Source organism: Mus musculus, chromosome 7, assembly GCF_000001635.26.
Source record: "Mus musculus strain C57BL/6J chromosome 7, GRCm38.p6 C57BL/6J".
Taxonomy (NCBI): domain Eukaryota; kingdom Metazoa; phylum Chordata; class Mammalia; order Rodentia; family Muridae; genus Mus; species Mus musculus.
In genome coordinates, this window is record NC_000073.6 from 101,975,389 (window position 1) to 101,991,582 (window position 16,194).

At 46.3% G+C, this 16,194-nt stretch overlaps 1 protein-coding gene and 1 long non-coding RNA gene across 13 annotated transcripts in view; one reads left to right on the forward strand and one right to left on the reverse strand.

Annotated features, from left to right (window-relative positions):
- Window positions 1-16,194, forward strand: part of Numa1 (nuclear mitotic apparatus protein 1) — an 80,983-nt gene that overhangs the window by 41,412 nt on the left and 23,377 nt on the right. For 10 of the 12 annotated variants that reach the window (XM_006507169.3, XM_006507177.3, XM_006507174.2 and 7 more), the window contains exons 2-4: window positions 1,992-2,062; window positions 12,338-12,423; window positions 15,185-15,264. In XM_006507169.3, the coding sequence (XP_006507232.1) occupies window positions 2,021-2,062; window positions 12,338-12,423; window positions 15,185-15,264 (208 nt within the window). In that variant the 5' untranslated portion in view covers window positions 1,992-2,020. Of the gene's footprint in view, window positions 1-1,991; window positions 2,063-12,337; window positions 12,424-15,184; window positions 15,265-16,067; window positions 16,148-16,194 lie in introns of all 12 variants that reach the window. The other 2 variants (XM_030241949.1, XM_030241950.1) reach the window with 1 other exon arrangement.
- On the reverse strand, window positions 7,708-16,068 carry Gm39061. Its single transcript, XR_869849.2, has 2 exons — window positions 15,424-16,068; window positions 7,708-13,642 (listed from the first exon to the last, which is right to left on the reverse strand). It is a non-coding gene; the product is annotated as a predicted gene, 39061 (long non-coding RNA).

Genomic DNA, 16,194 nt, shown 5'->3' on the forward strand with positions numbered 1-16,194 from the left:
TGGACTGGTCCCAAGGGCTGGGCAGTCAGTCAGTGCCCACAGACAGGCACAAGGAAATATTCAGGACTGAGGAACATGTGGCTGGCTCCCTTAGCATGTCTGTCTGTCCTGAGAAAAACCTTACTTGTGACCAACCAAAGACCAAATTGGCTCATTTCTCAGTCTGTGTCACTGATAGAACAACTGATAGTTACCACATTTAAGTTTTGCAGGGTCAGGAAGTAGTTAGTTATAATTAGTAGTTACTTACAGTTAACATTTAATTATTTTCTTTTATTAGTGATTCAAGTATGTTTAATTTTACTCCTCACCCTTCTAAAAAAACCCTCAAAGGCAGTGATGTCACTGTCTTCTGTTTCTCAAGTAGCTTCCAGGACAGGAAAAACAAGTAGGGACGAAGAAAAGACTTTTTTGGTTGGTGGATGAGTAGAGCACACTTGGATAGGAGGTTCCAAGGCATGATGGGAAGTATATTACCAGAGTATGAATCTCTTCTTCGTTACTTGACTTAGTGCCTTATTGTCAAAAAAATGATCTTTTTTTTTTTTTTATTCCTAGTCTTTGTGTTCAGAAAGTACTTAGCATCTGTTGGCTCTGCTGACCTTACATTTTAGAGATGTAATATTTGTAGAACAGTATATGTGAAATGCCTTTCTATTCTTGCTCATCTTTCTAGAGTAGTGACATAGAGAGCAGTTGTGTAGGAGGTAGGAGAGGACAGTTGTGCTCTTGGAGATTGTGGGAGTCATGGGGACTGATAAGACGTACTGGGAAATACCCAAGTCTGTGATCCCGCGGGTCTCATCTGTTGGCAGGCAAATGGCAGATTCCCAGGGGCAAAGGAAATTGGGGGTAAGAGTACTGGGACAAGTGCCCAATCTTATAATAAATGTTCCCTGGGGGTAGGGCCTTGGGCGATGGCTTAGCAGGTAAAGTTCTTACTGCCAAGTCTATGAACCTGAGTTCCTATCTGCAGTACCCATTGGTGCCGGTGCTATGCGTTTCTCTTTAATCCCAGCCCAGCTAGGGAGGCAGAGGCAGGAAGATCTCCAAGTCCATACAACCAGAACCAGAAATCAACCTCTTTTTTTAAAAACAGAAATAATTTGTGTTGATTACCTGTTATGTGCCAGGTACTGTGCTATTTGCATTATTTCAGTAAGGTAAGAAGGCTTATGTGGATCCATATTGCAGATGAAGAAGTGGATGAAAGAGGGAGGTTCTGCTAATTGTCTAAAGTCACATGACCATGGTGCCATGGAATCAGTACTCAGACCCTGGTTGGTTTTCTTCCCTTTCTCTCTCTCTCCTCCCCCTCCCCCCCCTCTGGTTTTTCAAGACAGGGTTTCTCTGTGTAGCTCTGGCTGTCCTGGAACTCACTTTGTAGACCAGGCTGGCCTCAAACTCAGAAATCCACCTGCCTCTGCCTTCTGAGCGCTGGGATTAAAGGCGTGTGCCACCATAATCGGCTTTTTTTTTTTTTTTTTAAAGATTTATTATGTATATAGCTTCCTGCCTGCATGTATGTCTGCAGGCCAGAAGAAGGCACCAGATTTCATTATAGATGGCTGTGAGCCACCATGTAGTTGCTGGGAATTGAACTCAGGACCTCAGGAAGAACACCCAGTGCTCTTAACCTCTGAGCCATCTCTCCAGCCCCTGGTTGTTTTTCAAAACCATGACTGTTCCTTGTTGAAGGGTACTGTGTCCCAAAGAGCAGAACACAGACAAACTTTGAATGTTGTGTTTTCCATAACTGGGTGATTATGAGCATTTTGTTGAGTGCAAGATTCTTTGCAGTAAACCCTGACAATATAAGCTTTAGAGTAATTTATACAGTCTCTGCAGTCTCAACATTTCTGTGCTGTCTTAGTGGATTTAGTGCTAGTGATTTGTTGATGTGTTCAGAGCTGGTAAATGGAACTGCTTTTCTTCTGTTTATTGACCAGAGATTTCGATTTATTAACCATGCTTTTTCTCTTGGGTTCTAGGTGAGTTGGAGTGAGCTAGAATCAGAAAGATGACACTCCATGCCACCCGGGCAGCTACGCTCCTTTCTTGGGTAAGTAGCTTTCTTTCTTTCTTTTTTTTTTTTTTTTTTTTGGTTTTTGAGACAGGGTTTCTCTCTATAGCCCTGGCTGTCCTGGATCTCACTCTGTAGACCAGGCCAGCCTCGAACTAAGAAATCTGCCTGCCTCTGCCTCCCGGGTGCTGGGATTAAAGGCGTGCACCACCACGCCTGGCTGCTTTCTTTTTTTTTAATAAGATGTGCAGCAGAAAAACATTCTGTAAGCCAGAGCTCTGCAAAGTCTTCTCATTTGCAGACCAGGCACCTTTTCATATAGACACTGCTGCACATCATATAGCTCAGTGCAGGTTTCTCGGAGGTATTCTTTTGGCCATGGAACAGAACATTGGGACATTGTGAGTGTGAACTCAGTCTCATCTGTTCTGTATACTTTTCTTTTTTGTTTGAGACAGGGTCTCACTATGTAACTAGTCTTAACTGGCCTGGAGCTAAGTGAGCTCTGCCTCTGCCTCTGCCTGCCTCTGCCTCTGCCTCTGCCTCTGCCTCTGCCTCTGCCTCTGCCTCTGCCTCTGCCTCTGCCTCTGCCTCTGCCTCTGCCTCTGCCTCTCTGCCTCTCTGCCTCTCTGCCTCTGCCTCTCTGCCTCTCTGCCTCTCTGCCTCTCTGCCTCTCTGCCTCTCTGCCTCTCTGCCTCTCTGCCTCTCTGCCTCTCTGCCTCTCTGCCTCTCTGCCTCTCTGCCTCTCTGCCTCTCTGCCTCTCTGCCTCTCTGCCTCTCTGCCTCTCTGCCTCTCTGCCTCTCTGCCTCTCTGCCTCTCTGCCTCTCTGCCTCTCTCTCTGCCTCTCTGCCTCTCTGCCTCTCTGCCTCTCTCTCTGCCTCTCTGCCTCTCTGCCTCTCTGCCTCTCTCTCTGCCTCTCTGCCTCTCTGCCTCTCTGCCTCTCTCTCTGCCTCTCTGCCTCTCTGCCTCTCTGCCTCTCTGCCTCTCTGCCTCTCTGCCTCTCTGCCTCTCTGCCTCTCTGCCTCTCTGCCTCTCTGCCTCTCTGCCTCTCTGCCTCTCTGCCTCTCTGCCTCTCTGCCTCTCTGCCTCTCTGCCTCTCTGCCTCTCTGCCTCTCTGCCTCTCTGCCTCTCTCTCTGCCTCTCTGCCTCTCTGCCTCTCTGCCTCTCTGCCTCTCTGCCTCTCTGCCTCTCTGCCTCTCTGCCTCTCTGCCTCTCTGCCTCTCTGCCTCTCTGCCTCTCTGCCTCTCTGCCTCTCTGCCTCTCTGCCTCTCTGCCTCTCTGCCTCTCTCTCTGCCTCTCTGCCTCTCTGCCTCTCTGCCTCTCTCTCTGCCTCTCTGCCTCTCTGCCTCTCTGCCTCTCTCTCTGCCTCTCTGCCTCTCTGCCTCTCTGCCTCTCTGCCTCTCTGCCTCTCTGCCTCTCTGCCTCTCTGCCTCTCTGCCTCTCTGCCTCTCTGCCTCTCTGCCTCTCTGCCTCTCTGCCTCTCTGCCTCTCTGCCTCTCTGCCTCTCTGCCTCTCTGCCTCTCTGCCTCTCTGCCTCTCTGCCTCTCTGCCTCTCTGCCTCTCTGCCTCTCTGCCTCTCTGCCTCTCTGCCTCTCTGCCTCTCTGCCTCTCTGCCTCTCTGCCTCTCTGCCTCTCTGCCTCTCTGCCTCTCTGCCTCTCTGCCTCTCTGCCTCTCTGCCTCTCTGCCTCTCTGCCTCTCTGCCTGCCTCTCTGCCTCTCTGCCTCTCTGCCTCTCTGCCTCTCTGCCTCTCTGCCTCTCTGCCTCTCTGCCTCTCTGCCTCTCTGCCTCTCTCTCTGCCTCTCTGCCTCTCTGCCTCTCTGCCTCTCTGCCTCTCTGCCCCTCTGCCCCTCTGCCCCTCTGCCCCTCTGCCCCTCTGCCCCTCTGCCCCTCTGCCTCTGCCTCTGCCTCTGCCTCTGCCTCTGCCTCTGCCTCTGCCTCTGCCTCAGTGCTGGTATCAAAGGTATGCATGACCACACTGGGCTGTATACTTTTCTGGCTAAAGGACTGGCTGTTAACCTTGATGGTTCGCGTTGGCAGGAACTTTGGTCTTCAAAGACCTAACCTTTGAACAACAATGTCTTCCTCATTGTCTTTATTATGTTTCTGTCTGCTCCCATTGCTGTATTTCTTCCTTCTCCTCTGTTTGAAAATGAAGGTGGATATTTTATGTGTTCCTTATTGTTGCTTCACTGAATAAAAAGAGCAGCAGCCAAATGTAGTGCAGTGTAAAATTAAGACAGTATTGTCTTTCACCTGACACTGTACAATACACGTTTTCCTGTGCCTCCAGTGGGAAGATTGTTAAGTCTTCATCTAAATCCAGAAATGGATGTAAATGAGCTACAATATTATGTGAGACTTAGGATAGCATTGTTATCCTGAAGTACAGAATTTTTATAACTACTTTTTATAATAGGTATTCTCAAATATTCTAGTCTAAGTACCATAGAGTCTAGTATATGGTTATTATAAAAATGATGTACATTGTGTTTATCTATAGCCATTAAGAAGGGAGATTTTTCTCCAGTACCAGTATTGTTTTCTATCAGTATTGCTAAAAGCTATTTAAAGTCTCCTAGCCACCTTTAATTTAAGACAGTTTTGGAGCAAGTCACTTTGCACAGGCTTATTTAGGGTACCATATTCAGTTCTCAGTGTAATCCATGTGTTTTTCAGTGTGTTTCTTTACTCAGTTCATTCAGTTCTGAGAGGTGGCTCCATTTTCTTGATCAGCCAACCATTTTCATAGCAGGATTTGTTGATGATCCCTTGCTTTTCTGCTAATGCTTCATTGACTTTTCCCGATAGAGGAGAGGAGAGTTCACTGGCAGCCTTCACACCACCCAAAGTTACTCTTGCTAGAATGGGTAGAAGACTAGCTTAAAAAAAAAAAAGATTTATTTATTGTTAGGAGTGGAGAGAGGAGAGATGGCTCAACCGTTAAAAGCATTTGCTGCAGCTCTTGCAGAAGACCTAGGTTTGGTTCTCACAGTCACATGGTGACTCACAACTTTCTATAACTCCAGCTCTAGGGGACCTGACATCTTTTGTCTTCAGGTACTGCGTACATCTGGTGGATCTATGTACAACAGGCAAAATATTCATGAATTAATTTTATGATAGCAGCTTAAAACAGGGCTTTTGTTTGTGAAAAAATGGCATAAGATATACAGATGATAGGGCTGGAGAGATGGCTCAATAGATAAAGCATAAGCCTGAGCCAAGTTCAAGTCCTCAGAACCTATATAAAGTCAAGCATGTTAGCCTATGTCTATAATCCCATTGCACCTATGCCAGGGTATAAGGTAGGGATAAGAGAATTCCCAAAGCTCAAAAGCCAGCCAGCCTGTTCTCCATAGCTATGAACATCGATAACAAAAGACACCCTATCTCAGCAAGGTTGGTGAGGATTGATATCAGAAGTTGTCCTCTGACTTAACACATATACCATGTATTATGTGCTCACACACACACACACACACACACACACACACCATATACATACACACATATATGCAATTACACACAAAATAAAACATGTACATGTACTTGATAATTGAAACTGTCCTTTAAAGAGTTACCCAGAGTGGCTGGAGAGATGGCTTACCAGTTACGAGTACTCACTGCATTTTCAGAGGACCAAAGTTTGGTCCTAGTACCACATCAGGCAGCTTACAAATTTGCATATAAATGTATAAGTCACTGAAATTTTGGAAGGAATAAATAAAACCTTTCACCAGCAACATTTTAATAATTCACTTTCAGCATTGTTATGATCTTTTTCTCCTCCTCCTCCTTCTCCTCTTCCTCCTCCTCCTCCACCATCTCCATGCTGGTGATGAACCTAGTGGCTTGCCTATAAAACCAGTTCTAGGGGCTCTTGATAAACATAAACTCATGGAGGTACACATTCGTACACATAATAAAAAATAAATCTTAAAATAACTACCTCAGGGGAAAGACTAGAAGAAAAAAACTTCGTCAGTGCTGAGACTATAGTTGAGTATTAAGCACTTAATAGCAAGTGTGAAACTCTCTAATTTTGTCAGGGCTCTGTAGAGGTGGAGCTTCATGGTAGGGTGCTTGTCTACGTTTACTAGACCTGTCTTTTATCACCAGCACTGTTTAAAGAAAAAAATAATCATAAAAATGCTGAAAGTGAATGTATTAAAATGTTGTTGGTGAGAGGTTATATATTTTTTTCTTCTAAAATTTCGGTGATTTATATTTTGTTTTACTTAAAGTATAGTTTGGACCGCTTCTGTAAATGGTAGGTGGTGATAAGTTGCTGCAGACCTTACCAGCAGTGCTTGAGTTATCCAGTGAGCTGTGTCCTCACGCTAATGTTTATGCTCTGCCTAGGGATGGAAGACCTCAACTTGCTTTTTTTGTTTTGTACAGGGTTTCGTTGTGTAGCCCTGGCTGTCTCAGAACTTGCTCTGTAGACCAGGCTGGCCTAGAACTCACAGAGGTCCGCCTGCCTCTGTCTCACAAGTGCTGGGATTAAAGGTGTGCACCAACAGTGCTGCACATCTGAACCTCAACTTCTTTACCTTTGAATTTCCTATCCCAAGCAAATAACACCAGAATAAAACATTCTCACATTTATAAATCAATAAAAAGCAAAATTTTAACGTTGAAACCTGTTTTGTGAGCTTACCTTTCTCTACATGAAGTTTGTCATCAGGGTAAACCTGTCTATGAGTTTGCTCCTCTCGCAGGACACCTAGCTCTAGGAAAAAAAGCCTGAGTTTTTTTTTTTTAAACTTTTTATTGATTCTTTGTGAATTTCACATCAAGCCCCTCAGTCCCACTCATCTCCCTGCCCCTCATGTCCATCCTTCACCCTTGCAACCTCCCTCCAAATAAAAATACAATAAACAAAACAAAACAAAAATAACAAAAACACAGGATAGAAAACCTCTTGTCATGGAAGCTGTAGTATGTCACAGTGTGTCCCACAGTCTGTTCCCTTTCATTGCAATGAGTCATTGCTCTGGTTCAAGATCTCTGCCTTCTGTGACACCACTGATATTGTATCCTCATCAGGACTCCTGGTTATCCTGTTGTTGCCCTGTGTCATGGAGATCCTACAGTTTTGGAACAGCAGGACTGGTCCTTTGACACGTCCCAACCATTCACAGATAATAGAGATTTTACCGTGGGTTATCTCAGAGCCCTGGATCTGGGCCTGAGCGGTAGCATAGCTGGTCAGCCCACTGGCTTTCTCTTCTCCACACTACCAGAGGGAACTCTCCAGCATTGCTCTTTCTTGGCCATCCAATGCCACCATCAGTAGGAGGGAGGGTCAGCTCTCTTGCTATCATGCCTTTGGGGGCCACCTCACCAGCACCCATGCCTTCAGAGCCAGCCTCACTGTGATGCCCAGATTAGGTGCAAGGCCCACATTTCTGATTGCTACAGCTACTGAAGTAGCAGGGCTAACTCCTGCTCTCATGACCCCAGGGTCAGCTCTCTCAGCTACTGTAGGTGTCAAGGGGGCAGGGGAGAGGGAGGGCATCACTCCTGCAACCATGCCACCTCATGCCAGATGAGTGCAGGCCAGCTCTCCCGAGTTCTGGACTTTAGAACTGGCTCACCTGTACCCTTTGACCAGGGCCAGCCCTACTGTACTGCCCAGGCAAGGAGCAGGGCTAGCATTCTTGCTCTCATGACCCCAGGGCCACCTCTCCCAACTGCCACAGGTAGCAAAGAGTACCTATGTCACCTCACACCAGAGAATGATGAGTGAAGGGGCCAGTTCTCTCATGTTCTTGTACTTGGGGCTGGCTCACCTGAGCCCTGACCAGAGTCATCTCTGCTGTGCTGTCCAGGTGATGTTTAGGGCTAGCTTTCCCAAGCTTCTGACCCTGTTGGTAGCTATCCTACCTGAGGTGTCAGGGGCAGGGGGCATCACCTCTGCACCTGTGCTACCCCATGGCAGTGTCAGCTCTCCCACACATACTCTCAGGACTGGCTCACCAGGGCATCAGGGCCAGCTCTCAGAGCACCACATCCAGTGAGGGGCAGGGTCAGTTTTGCACAGTCTCTAGACATCCAGGTGCTCCTTCATGGCTGCCCTGACCAGGGATATCCCCATGTTCTCTTGTAGTAGTATGAGCCATGGGCATTGATAATGACCCTTGCCTCTATGGAGCCACAGACTCAGACATGGCCCTCAGCAGCAGCTCTGGCTGGGACCTCACCATGAGCCCAGGAGGCAGGGCTGGCAACTCACAACAGGCTATTCCTTTCCATCCTGGAGTCTCTAGTTCCATCTTCATAATACTTAAGCTGCTCCACTCTTTCTCTCCTATCAGACCACCACAGACTTACACATTGTGGTGGCTCCTGGTGCAGGCTGGCCTCATGGCTGGCAGGCACCTGAATGGCATCTTCTGTCCCTTCTGTGTGGCATGTTGGCAAGCAGGTACAGATGTGTATGGCCTGCCTGTGTCACACACTGTAGGGCAGGTCTGTCTAGCTTTATAATCTGGCAATTACAGCCTACAGGGAGGCGCTGGTTGAGGTTGGCTGTAGTGGTACTGTAGTGTAGTGGTACTGTAGTGTAGTGTAGTGTAGCTGGAGCCCAGCATCGACTCCATCACAGAAATCTGAGGATACATTTGAGTATGATGTATAGACCAGATTCCCTCTGTATCAATTTAGATGGCAGAGACTTATTGGCTTCTAACGCAGCCGACCTGGGATCCTCCATGGTGATCTCCATGGCTTTGTTGGGGGTCAGAGGTCCCAGGGTTGTAGGCTTCCAGGTCCAGAAGATGCAAGAGTTTTCCCAGCAGAGGAACTTGGGGAACTGACCCACCTTGGCAAGGCAAGGACGGGAAGTATATTTTTATATTTGTCTCGTGTCCACGGTTTGGGCAGGTTCCTGGTGGTGGGTAAGATGAAGGAAGTTCTTCACCTAGTAATTATTGCAGCCACGTGGAAGCAAGTTCCAAGTGAAGTCCACTGCCCCATCTTCTGGAGAAGACCTCAGGGCTTCCATCGGGAGCAGGCATTTATTTTCTTTTAATTGTCTTAGGCTTAACCTGACAACATGGACAGAAGGCTTAAGCTTACCATTATCTTGCATGTCTTAATTATCTTTAACAATTTATAACAAAGTTAGTACCTTTTATAAGATTAGGATTTTACAGATTTATTCCTATTGAGTTTGAGCCTTAAAAATTTCAATTGAGGATTCCTTAGCATCAGAATAAACTTTAAACCATAAAGTTCACAGAGAGACTAGGAGCTTTTCTCTTGTGATTGTTTTCATAGTGCATCTTTACAGTCTCTCCACATAGCTGGAGCGTAGCAAGTTGGCAAGACAAGGAGGCACACATCTTCAGGTCAGTTTCTGCTACCTGAAAGGACCTTAGGAATTCATAAACCGTATTCATTAAACATGCTCCTTACCTTAAAACAGTCTTTTTAGAAGCTTGTTGTTGAATACAGTTAGCAGTCATGGCTAATACAGTCATGTGTAAGTGCCAGGAGGGAGCTGAGACAGGTGGGGAGGGAATCGGGGGGCGGAGCAAGGAAATGGGAGGGGCTCAGAGGGTTGAGTGCTGTTTTGACAAGAATTTCAATCCTGTGTGTCTCTGGGTGGACCTAGAGATGTGTCAGAGAGAAGCTCAGGGTCAGAGGAGGGATGTCCGTCTTCCACAAGATGGGACACCCAAAAGGGTGTAGGGAGGCTGCTTGATACCAGCACAACCTTGTGATAGACTCCATGCGCTGAGAGACAGAGCAGGCAGCTCTGCTGAGGCAGAAGAGACAAATTGTTATAGTAGGTGAAGGGGAAGCCGCTGAAGAGGTGGACTTTGAAATTGGAGTTGAATATGGTAGGTGGCAGGAGCCAGCAGCAGTGATCTGACCCGGAAGGGTCAAGCATGAGCAGCTTGATTCAGCCAGGAGGGACAGGACTTGCTGGAGGGTTAAGTGTCCCTCCCAGATTTCAAGTGTAAGTGATGGCACAGAGAAACTATGAAACCAGGCTGCTTTGTGGGCAGAAAGAAAGATTCATAGAGGACCAAACAGCCAAGGTCATTAAGATTTCTGTTGCTGTGAAGAGACACCATGACTACAGCAAGTCATCCCCCCCCCAACCCCCACCCCTACCCCCGCGCGCTTCCCTTTTGCTCCTGCCCCGCTCGCTCCGACCCATAGGGTTTTTTTTTTTTTTTTCTTTTTTAAATTTGTTTCTGATTAAGGATGGTTGTGAGCCACCATATGGTTGCTGGGATTTGAACTCATGACCTCCAGAAGAGCAGTCAGTGCTCTTAACCGCTGAGCCATCTCACCAGCCCTGACTACAGCAACTCTTATAAAGGAAAACATTTCATTGGGGCTGGATTGCAGTTCAGAGATTTAGTCCATTGTTAGCATGGAGCATGGTAGCATGCAGGCAGACATGGTGCTGGAGAAGGAGCTGAGAGTTCTGGACTTGATCCACAGGCAGCAGCAAAAGAACTGAAACATACTTCCTCCAACAAGGCCACACCTCTTAATAGTGCCACTCCCTGTGGTCCTGTGGGGGCCATTTTTACTCAAACCATCACAGCCATCTGTAGGGGTGGGATCCGGGAAGAGCAAATGGCAAATAAGCAAGTAGATTTTATATGGCCGTCATCAGGGTGGGGTTCTGAACTGATGGAGGAAGGTAAAGGGAGGTTCCTGAAGAATTAATGGTGGTTTCTTATCCACAGAAAAATCTTAAAAGGTCTGTTTTTCTAGTAATCAGGAACCTTTAAGCTTGTTTACACAATAATAATCTTTCTGTTTAGGCACTGCTTTTAGGGAGAAAGGAATGGCAGAGATAGGGGTGGTGTGGGGCTTTTGGAACTGACAGTGAGCTGCCTGGTGTGGGTGCTGGGAATTGACTCAGGTCCTCCAGAAGACTCACCCTCGAGCCATCTTTTCCAGCCCCCTATTTTTTCAAATTTAATTAGTTCATTTTTATATGTATAGGGTGTTTTGTTTTGTTTTGTTTTGTTTTGCCTGTACATATGTCTGTGTACCATAGGCTTGCCTGGTGCCTGAGAAGGTACCTGGAGTTTACAGATGGTTGTGAACTGCCATGTGGGTGCTGGAGTTGAACCCAGGCCCTCTGCAAGAGCAGTCAGTGCTCTTTAATTGCTCAGCCATCCCCTTCATCAGCCTATTTCATTATCTTAAGATATATGTATGTGAGGGCTAGGACCTTGCTGTGTAGCCCATACTATCCTGAACTACCAGTGATCCTTCTTTCTCAGCTTCCCAGGGGCTGAGGTTGTAGGCATGTACTACTGTGCTGACTTAACCTACTGCTTCAATTTTTAGACACTTATTTTGTATGTGCTTGAGTACCTGTGTGTGTAGAGTCAGAAGACAGCTTACAGTAGTTGGTTCTCTTTTTCTCCTGTGTTGGACCTAGAGATGGAACTCAGGTGGACAGGCTTGGCAGCAAGTGCGTCTGTCTATCTACTGAGCCATCTCAGTGGATCTAAGCCTATTGCTCTTTAAAGAGCACATTTACAAACAGTAGACCCTAGCTGATTTCACATAACCACCTTCTGAAATCGTTAAGAGACTGACAGCCTCGTTCCTAAGTAGTCCTTGTCTTCTTCCCTTCTTTTTGCTACAAATGTAGTTAATTAGCAGGACTAGAGGTAAATTTGAGCCCAAGTGCTTATGGAATTAATTTATGGACTCTCCTATAGAAGTTAGCTGCAAATGCTGTTGGATATCTTGTGTACTTGAAATATTTGTGTGTGACCCGTGATGAATTTTGTAGCGTTAAAAAGAACAGGCAGTTGCATCATAAGTGAGAATTGAGCTGCTTTTTCTTTTAAAAAACAACTTATTTCTTTCATTGTTTCTTCCTCTTTCCTCTAGACTAAAGCATATGTTTGCAAACAGTTACTGTTTTACTGTTACTTGTTTATTAGTTTAGTGTGTACAATATGTACAAAGCAGAGGTCTGAACTCGTTGGCCTTGTGGGGTGGGTGCAGTTATCTGCTGAGTCTTGCTGCTAGATCTAAGTCTTTCCATTGCACTGAGTGTGCTCCAGGACTCTGGGGAAGCTCTCCTCGCAGGCTCTTAATGGTGAAAGCCTGATAGTCGGTTTGTCTACGGTGACTGTATGGGTACACTCACTGGCTGAGTGGGTATAGGTTAAGAATCTTGGCGGCCTGGTGTAGCAACCCCAGCACTGGGGAGGTAGAAGCTAGGGAATTAGATGGTGCTAGCATCTGGGGGATGCTGTGAACTGCATGCTTCTGGCATTTTTAAGTGTCTCACCAGATTCTTCCATTTGGGTCGTAGGTGAACAGTCTGCATGTTGCTGACCCCGTGGAGACAGTGCTGCAGCTCCAGGACTGCAGCATCTTCATCAAGATTATTAACACCATGTGAGTATGTGTTCTCCAGACCTCAGCCAGTGTCGGGACTGACCAGAACACCAGGTGGGATTGGGATGTTAGAGGGGTAAGTGGGCTCAAAGATGAGCACCTAGACCGCCTTGACCTTTCCTTTCTAGTCATTAGGCCTTTTAATGGAAGAGGTTTCAGTCTTGTCCTATCCAGAGACTTCCTTACTCTGACACAGGAGGCTCTTCAAGGCCCCATATGCTTCAAGACACAATGCCAAGAGACTACCCCCAAGGACTTCCAATTTCCTGACTCAAATTTAGTCTTCTGTAATCCTCTCTTCACCATTCACTTCTGCCTTTCAATCTCATGGGGGAGGGGGGGGCAGGCATGTGTGTATGCGAGTATGGATGTTTGTGTGCCACTTCATTGATGTGGAGTCAGAGGATACCTTTCGGGAGTTGGTTCTCTCCTTCCATTAAGGGTGGTAGGCATTAAACTCAGGTTATCAGACTTGTGTGTCTACTGCTTTTTACCTTCGGAGTCTCCTCACTGGCCCAGCCAGGTGTGTGTAAGTGGATAAGGCTGAGCAGCCCAGTACAGATAATCCCACTAGAGTGGTTTGTGTTATCCTTGAAATTTGGTGTTAGGAGTAGGAACATTTTACAGGGTTTTGAAACAACTTCTGGTTCTGACCAGTACCAGTTTTGGTTCCTTTAAAGGAACCATACACAAAAAAACTTTTTTTTGAAAAAGGAAAGATACATTTCCTTGACTTGTTTGCAAAAGCAATAAATAGGTGGTCCATGTTGTATGACTTTCCCTGGGAAGATTCATAGACATGACCAAGCACCTCAGACAGGGTGCTGGCAACAGACCAAAAACCATTCTGCCCGTCTACCGTGGGGAATCCACGAGTTTATTACTTACTTACAGGAGCACAGGTGACTCAGACAGTTGCACCACCCGAGAGTTCATGCTAGAATGGGTGTCATGGGTGTCAGACAGCTCAGCAAAAGTGGGTTCTTTTGAGTTCCGGGTGCAGTTTGCTAGACCTTCAGGAAAGTGTCTCTTCTCCACGCTGCTTATACAACTCATAGGAAGTGTCTTGTTGGTGAGCTTCCTGAGTTTCCTGTGAATTTCCTTAGCCTCATTAGCATCCCTCTGCTCTTCCAGAAGAAAGTTTGTGAGGAAGCTCCTACTCCACAGTCCAGAAGTAAGGACAGGGATTTGTCCTTGCTTTAGTCACTCTAGTTTATTCCTGGAGGAAATTTTTTTCAAAGAGAAATTCAGTACCCATTTTCTACTGTAGAGTGCTGTCTGATTAGCCTTAGACTACCAGATATTAAGATCTCATATTAGACTTTACATCTGTGTCAGATACAAATGACACAGAGCAGTTGCCTTTGGGGAAACGGGCATTCTTAGGGTGCTGTGACTGTTAGCTTTCTGGTCGTCCTCCTGGAGCTGCTCTAAATCAGGAGGCTTGTTCTTAAGGGAAGGAGTACGGATTGGCAGGCCACTGGGCATTTTTATTGTTTGTTCATTTAGTGGGAAATGCATTGACATTGGCTCCTGGGGATTTTCTCTTTTGACCAGGCAGGCTCTTCACACAATGGCAAAAAGCAGCCACATTCTTCACCAAAATACCACAAAATGAGTTTCTATGCTATATATTGAAATTCTTTTCCACTGAAACCTCTTGGGCGGGATCTGTACCTTTCAGATCACTCTCAGCAACAAACTCTTCCATATACCTACTAGGATAGCCCATTAAACCCCACTTAAATGACTCCACTGCTTTCCAAAGTCCCAAAATAAACATTCTTTTAAATAAAAGCATGGTCAGGCCTATCATAGCAATACTGTAGTCCCTGGTACCAACTTCTGTCTTAGTTAGGTTTTATTGCTGTGAATAGACACCATGACCAAGGCAAGTCTTATAAAGGACAACATTTAATTGGGGCTGGCTTATATGTTGAGAGGTTCAGTCCATCATCAAGGCAGGAGGATGGCAGCGCCCAGGCAGATGTGGAGCTAGAGAAGCTGAGTTAACACTTCTTGTTCTGAAGGCAGCTAGGAGAAGACTCGCTTTCAGTCAACTAGGAAGAGGTCTTCATGCCCATGCCTACAGTGACACCTACTCCAACAAGGGCAACCTCCTAATAGTGCCACTCCCTGGGCCAAACATTACAAACCATCACACTCTCTCCCTTGTTTCTCTCTTCTGTGCGTTGGCTGCTAAACACTTTGGGGAAGGCAAGGCTGCTCATCAAGGATGAGTGCTTCTTAGCACCACCTCTTAGAGTCTTTCGCCATTTCTTCTGCACCATGTCTGCCTGTGCCTACTGTGGAGTGTGGGAACTTTGTCCTGTCACTTCAGAGCCTCAGCATCACCCATTGTTTCATATTTTGGCCCTGTTTTCTCTTCTCATGGGCTTCTCTTACACTCTACTTTGGCTGTGTTTCCCATGTTTTCTGACATGTTAGAGTTGAGCCACTCTAGCTGTTTAACATAGCTTCCCAAACATTTTGCCATTTCCTCTCAATGGTTCCCACAAAACTTTGTTGTACTGCAAATGGCTTAGCTGAGTGCCACGTTTTATAGAAGGACCCCATGCTCCAAGTCAGCATTTCTTACCCGCCACACATTTTCATCAGAGTAAAGTAGTGTTCTTGAATCTTCTCCTGCCCCCAGGCCTAGAACAGACTGGGCCTAAAGGGGAGGGGAGGCTGTAGGGAAGCAGGGAGGCACAAATGGCTGAGTAGTCTTGTCCTAATGTTTGCTTTTTGTTTGCTTTAGCCATGACACTAAAGAGGGGCAACAAATCCTACAGCAGCCACTACCGGAAAGACTAGACTTTGTTTGCAGTTTTCTACAGAGTAAGTATCTTAACTGGCTGGAGAGCTTCAGCTCCTGGGACTTGGGGACTCAGTCATGGGTGTCTGGCTGCAAAAAGGTTAGGGTCCCCAACTCTAGCAGAAAGACAAACACCTGCGTCAGCCTCCCTGGGTCTTGAGTTAACTGCACCACCAGCTTACTTTTAAGAAAAATGTCTCTTCAGTCCTAGAGTCCGTGTCAGGTCCAGATAGCTGAGAGGGTTGATACCACTTTGGTGATATCAGAGTTCTCCCTATTTTGAAGAGAAAGGAAGGAAAAGGATCATGTTATTACCTTTGTAAGTAAACTCCTTTCCCTTGCAAGAAAAGTATTATTCTTAGGTAATTGCTTGCATACGAAGTAAAGGGGCTGGTTTTTTTTTTAGACACAGGTTCTCTGTCTCTGTGTTGTGGGAATAACAATTGCTCATCAGGTTAGTGGAGGATTAAATAAGAATATTTGTGAAACTTGGGGCACAGAGCATGTCAGCTCCCCCCTGGTCATTTTTGTATCGCAGAATTGTCATCTTTAACATTGAGCTGCTTGCCTGTCATTTCTACCTCAAGAGAATTATAGGGCAGGTGAAATTTTCTCCCTACTGTGAAACAGCTCTGGCAGCATAAGGGCATGGTGTCCTCGGTTGCTCTTACTGGACTCACTTGTAGACCATCTCTCTTCAGCCTTAGTTGAGACAGGACTCTAGAGTGATCTCATGTCTCTGGCTCCTTCCGTGGAGCTAAGGGATGGAGCCAATAAGCTGACAGGTAAGTATAGGTCTTGAGTTGTTTTGCTAATGGCCTAGCAGTTTTCTTCTAGCACTATCCATGGGAGCATTGGGTGGCCCCAAAGCCGAGCTGACTTCAGATGGGAATAGAAAGAAGGCAGGTGAGAGAGAGAGCAGTAGGAATAAGGGGGTAGTCTCCTTGGAGACT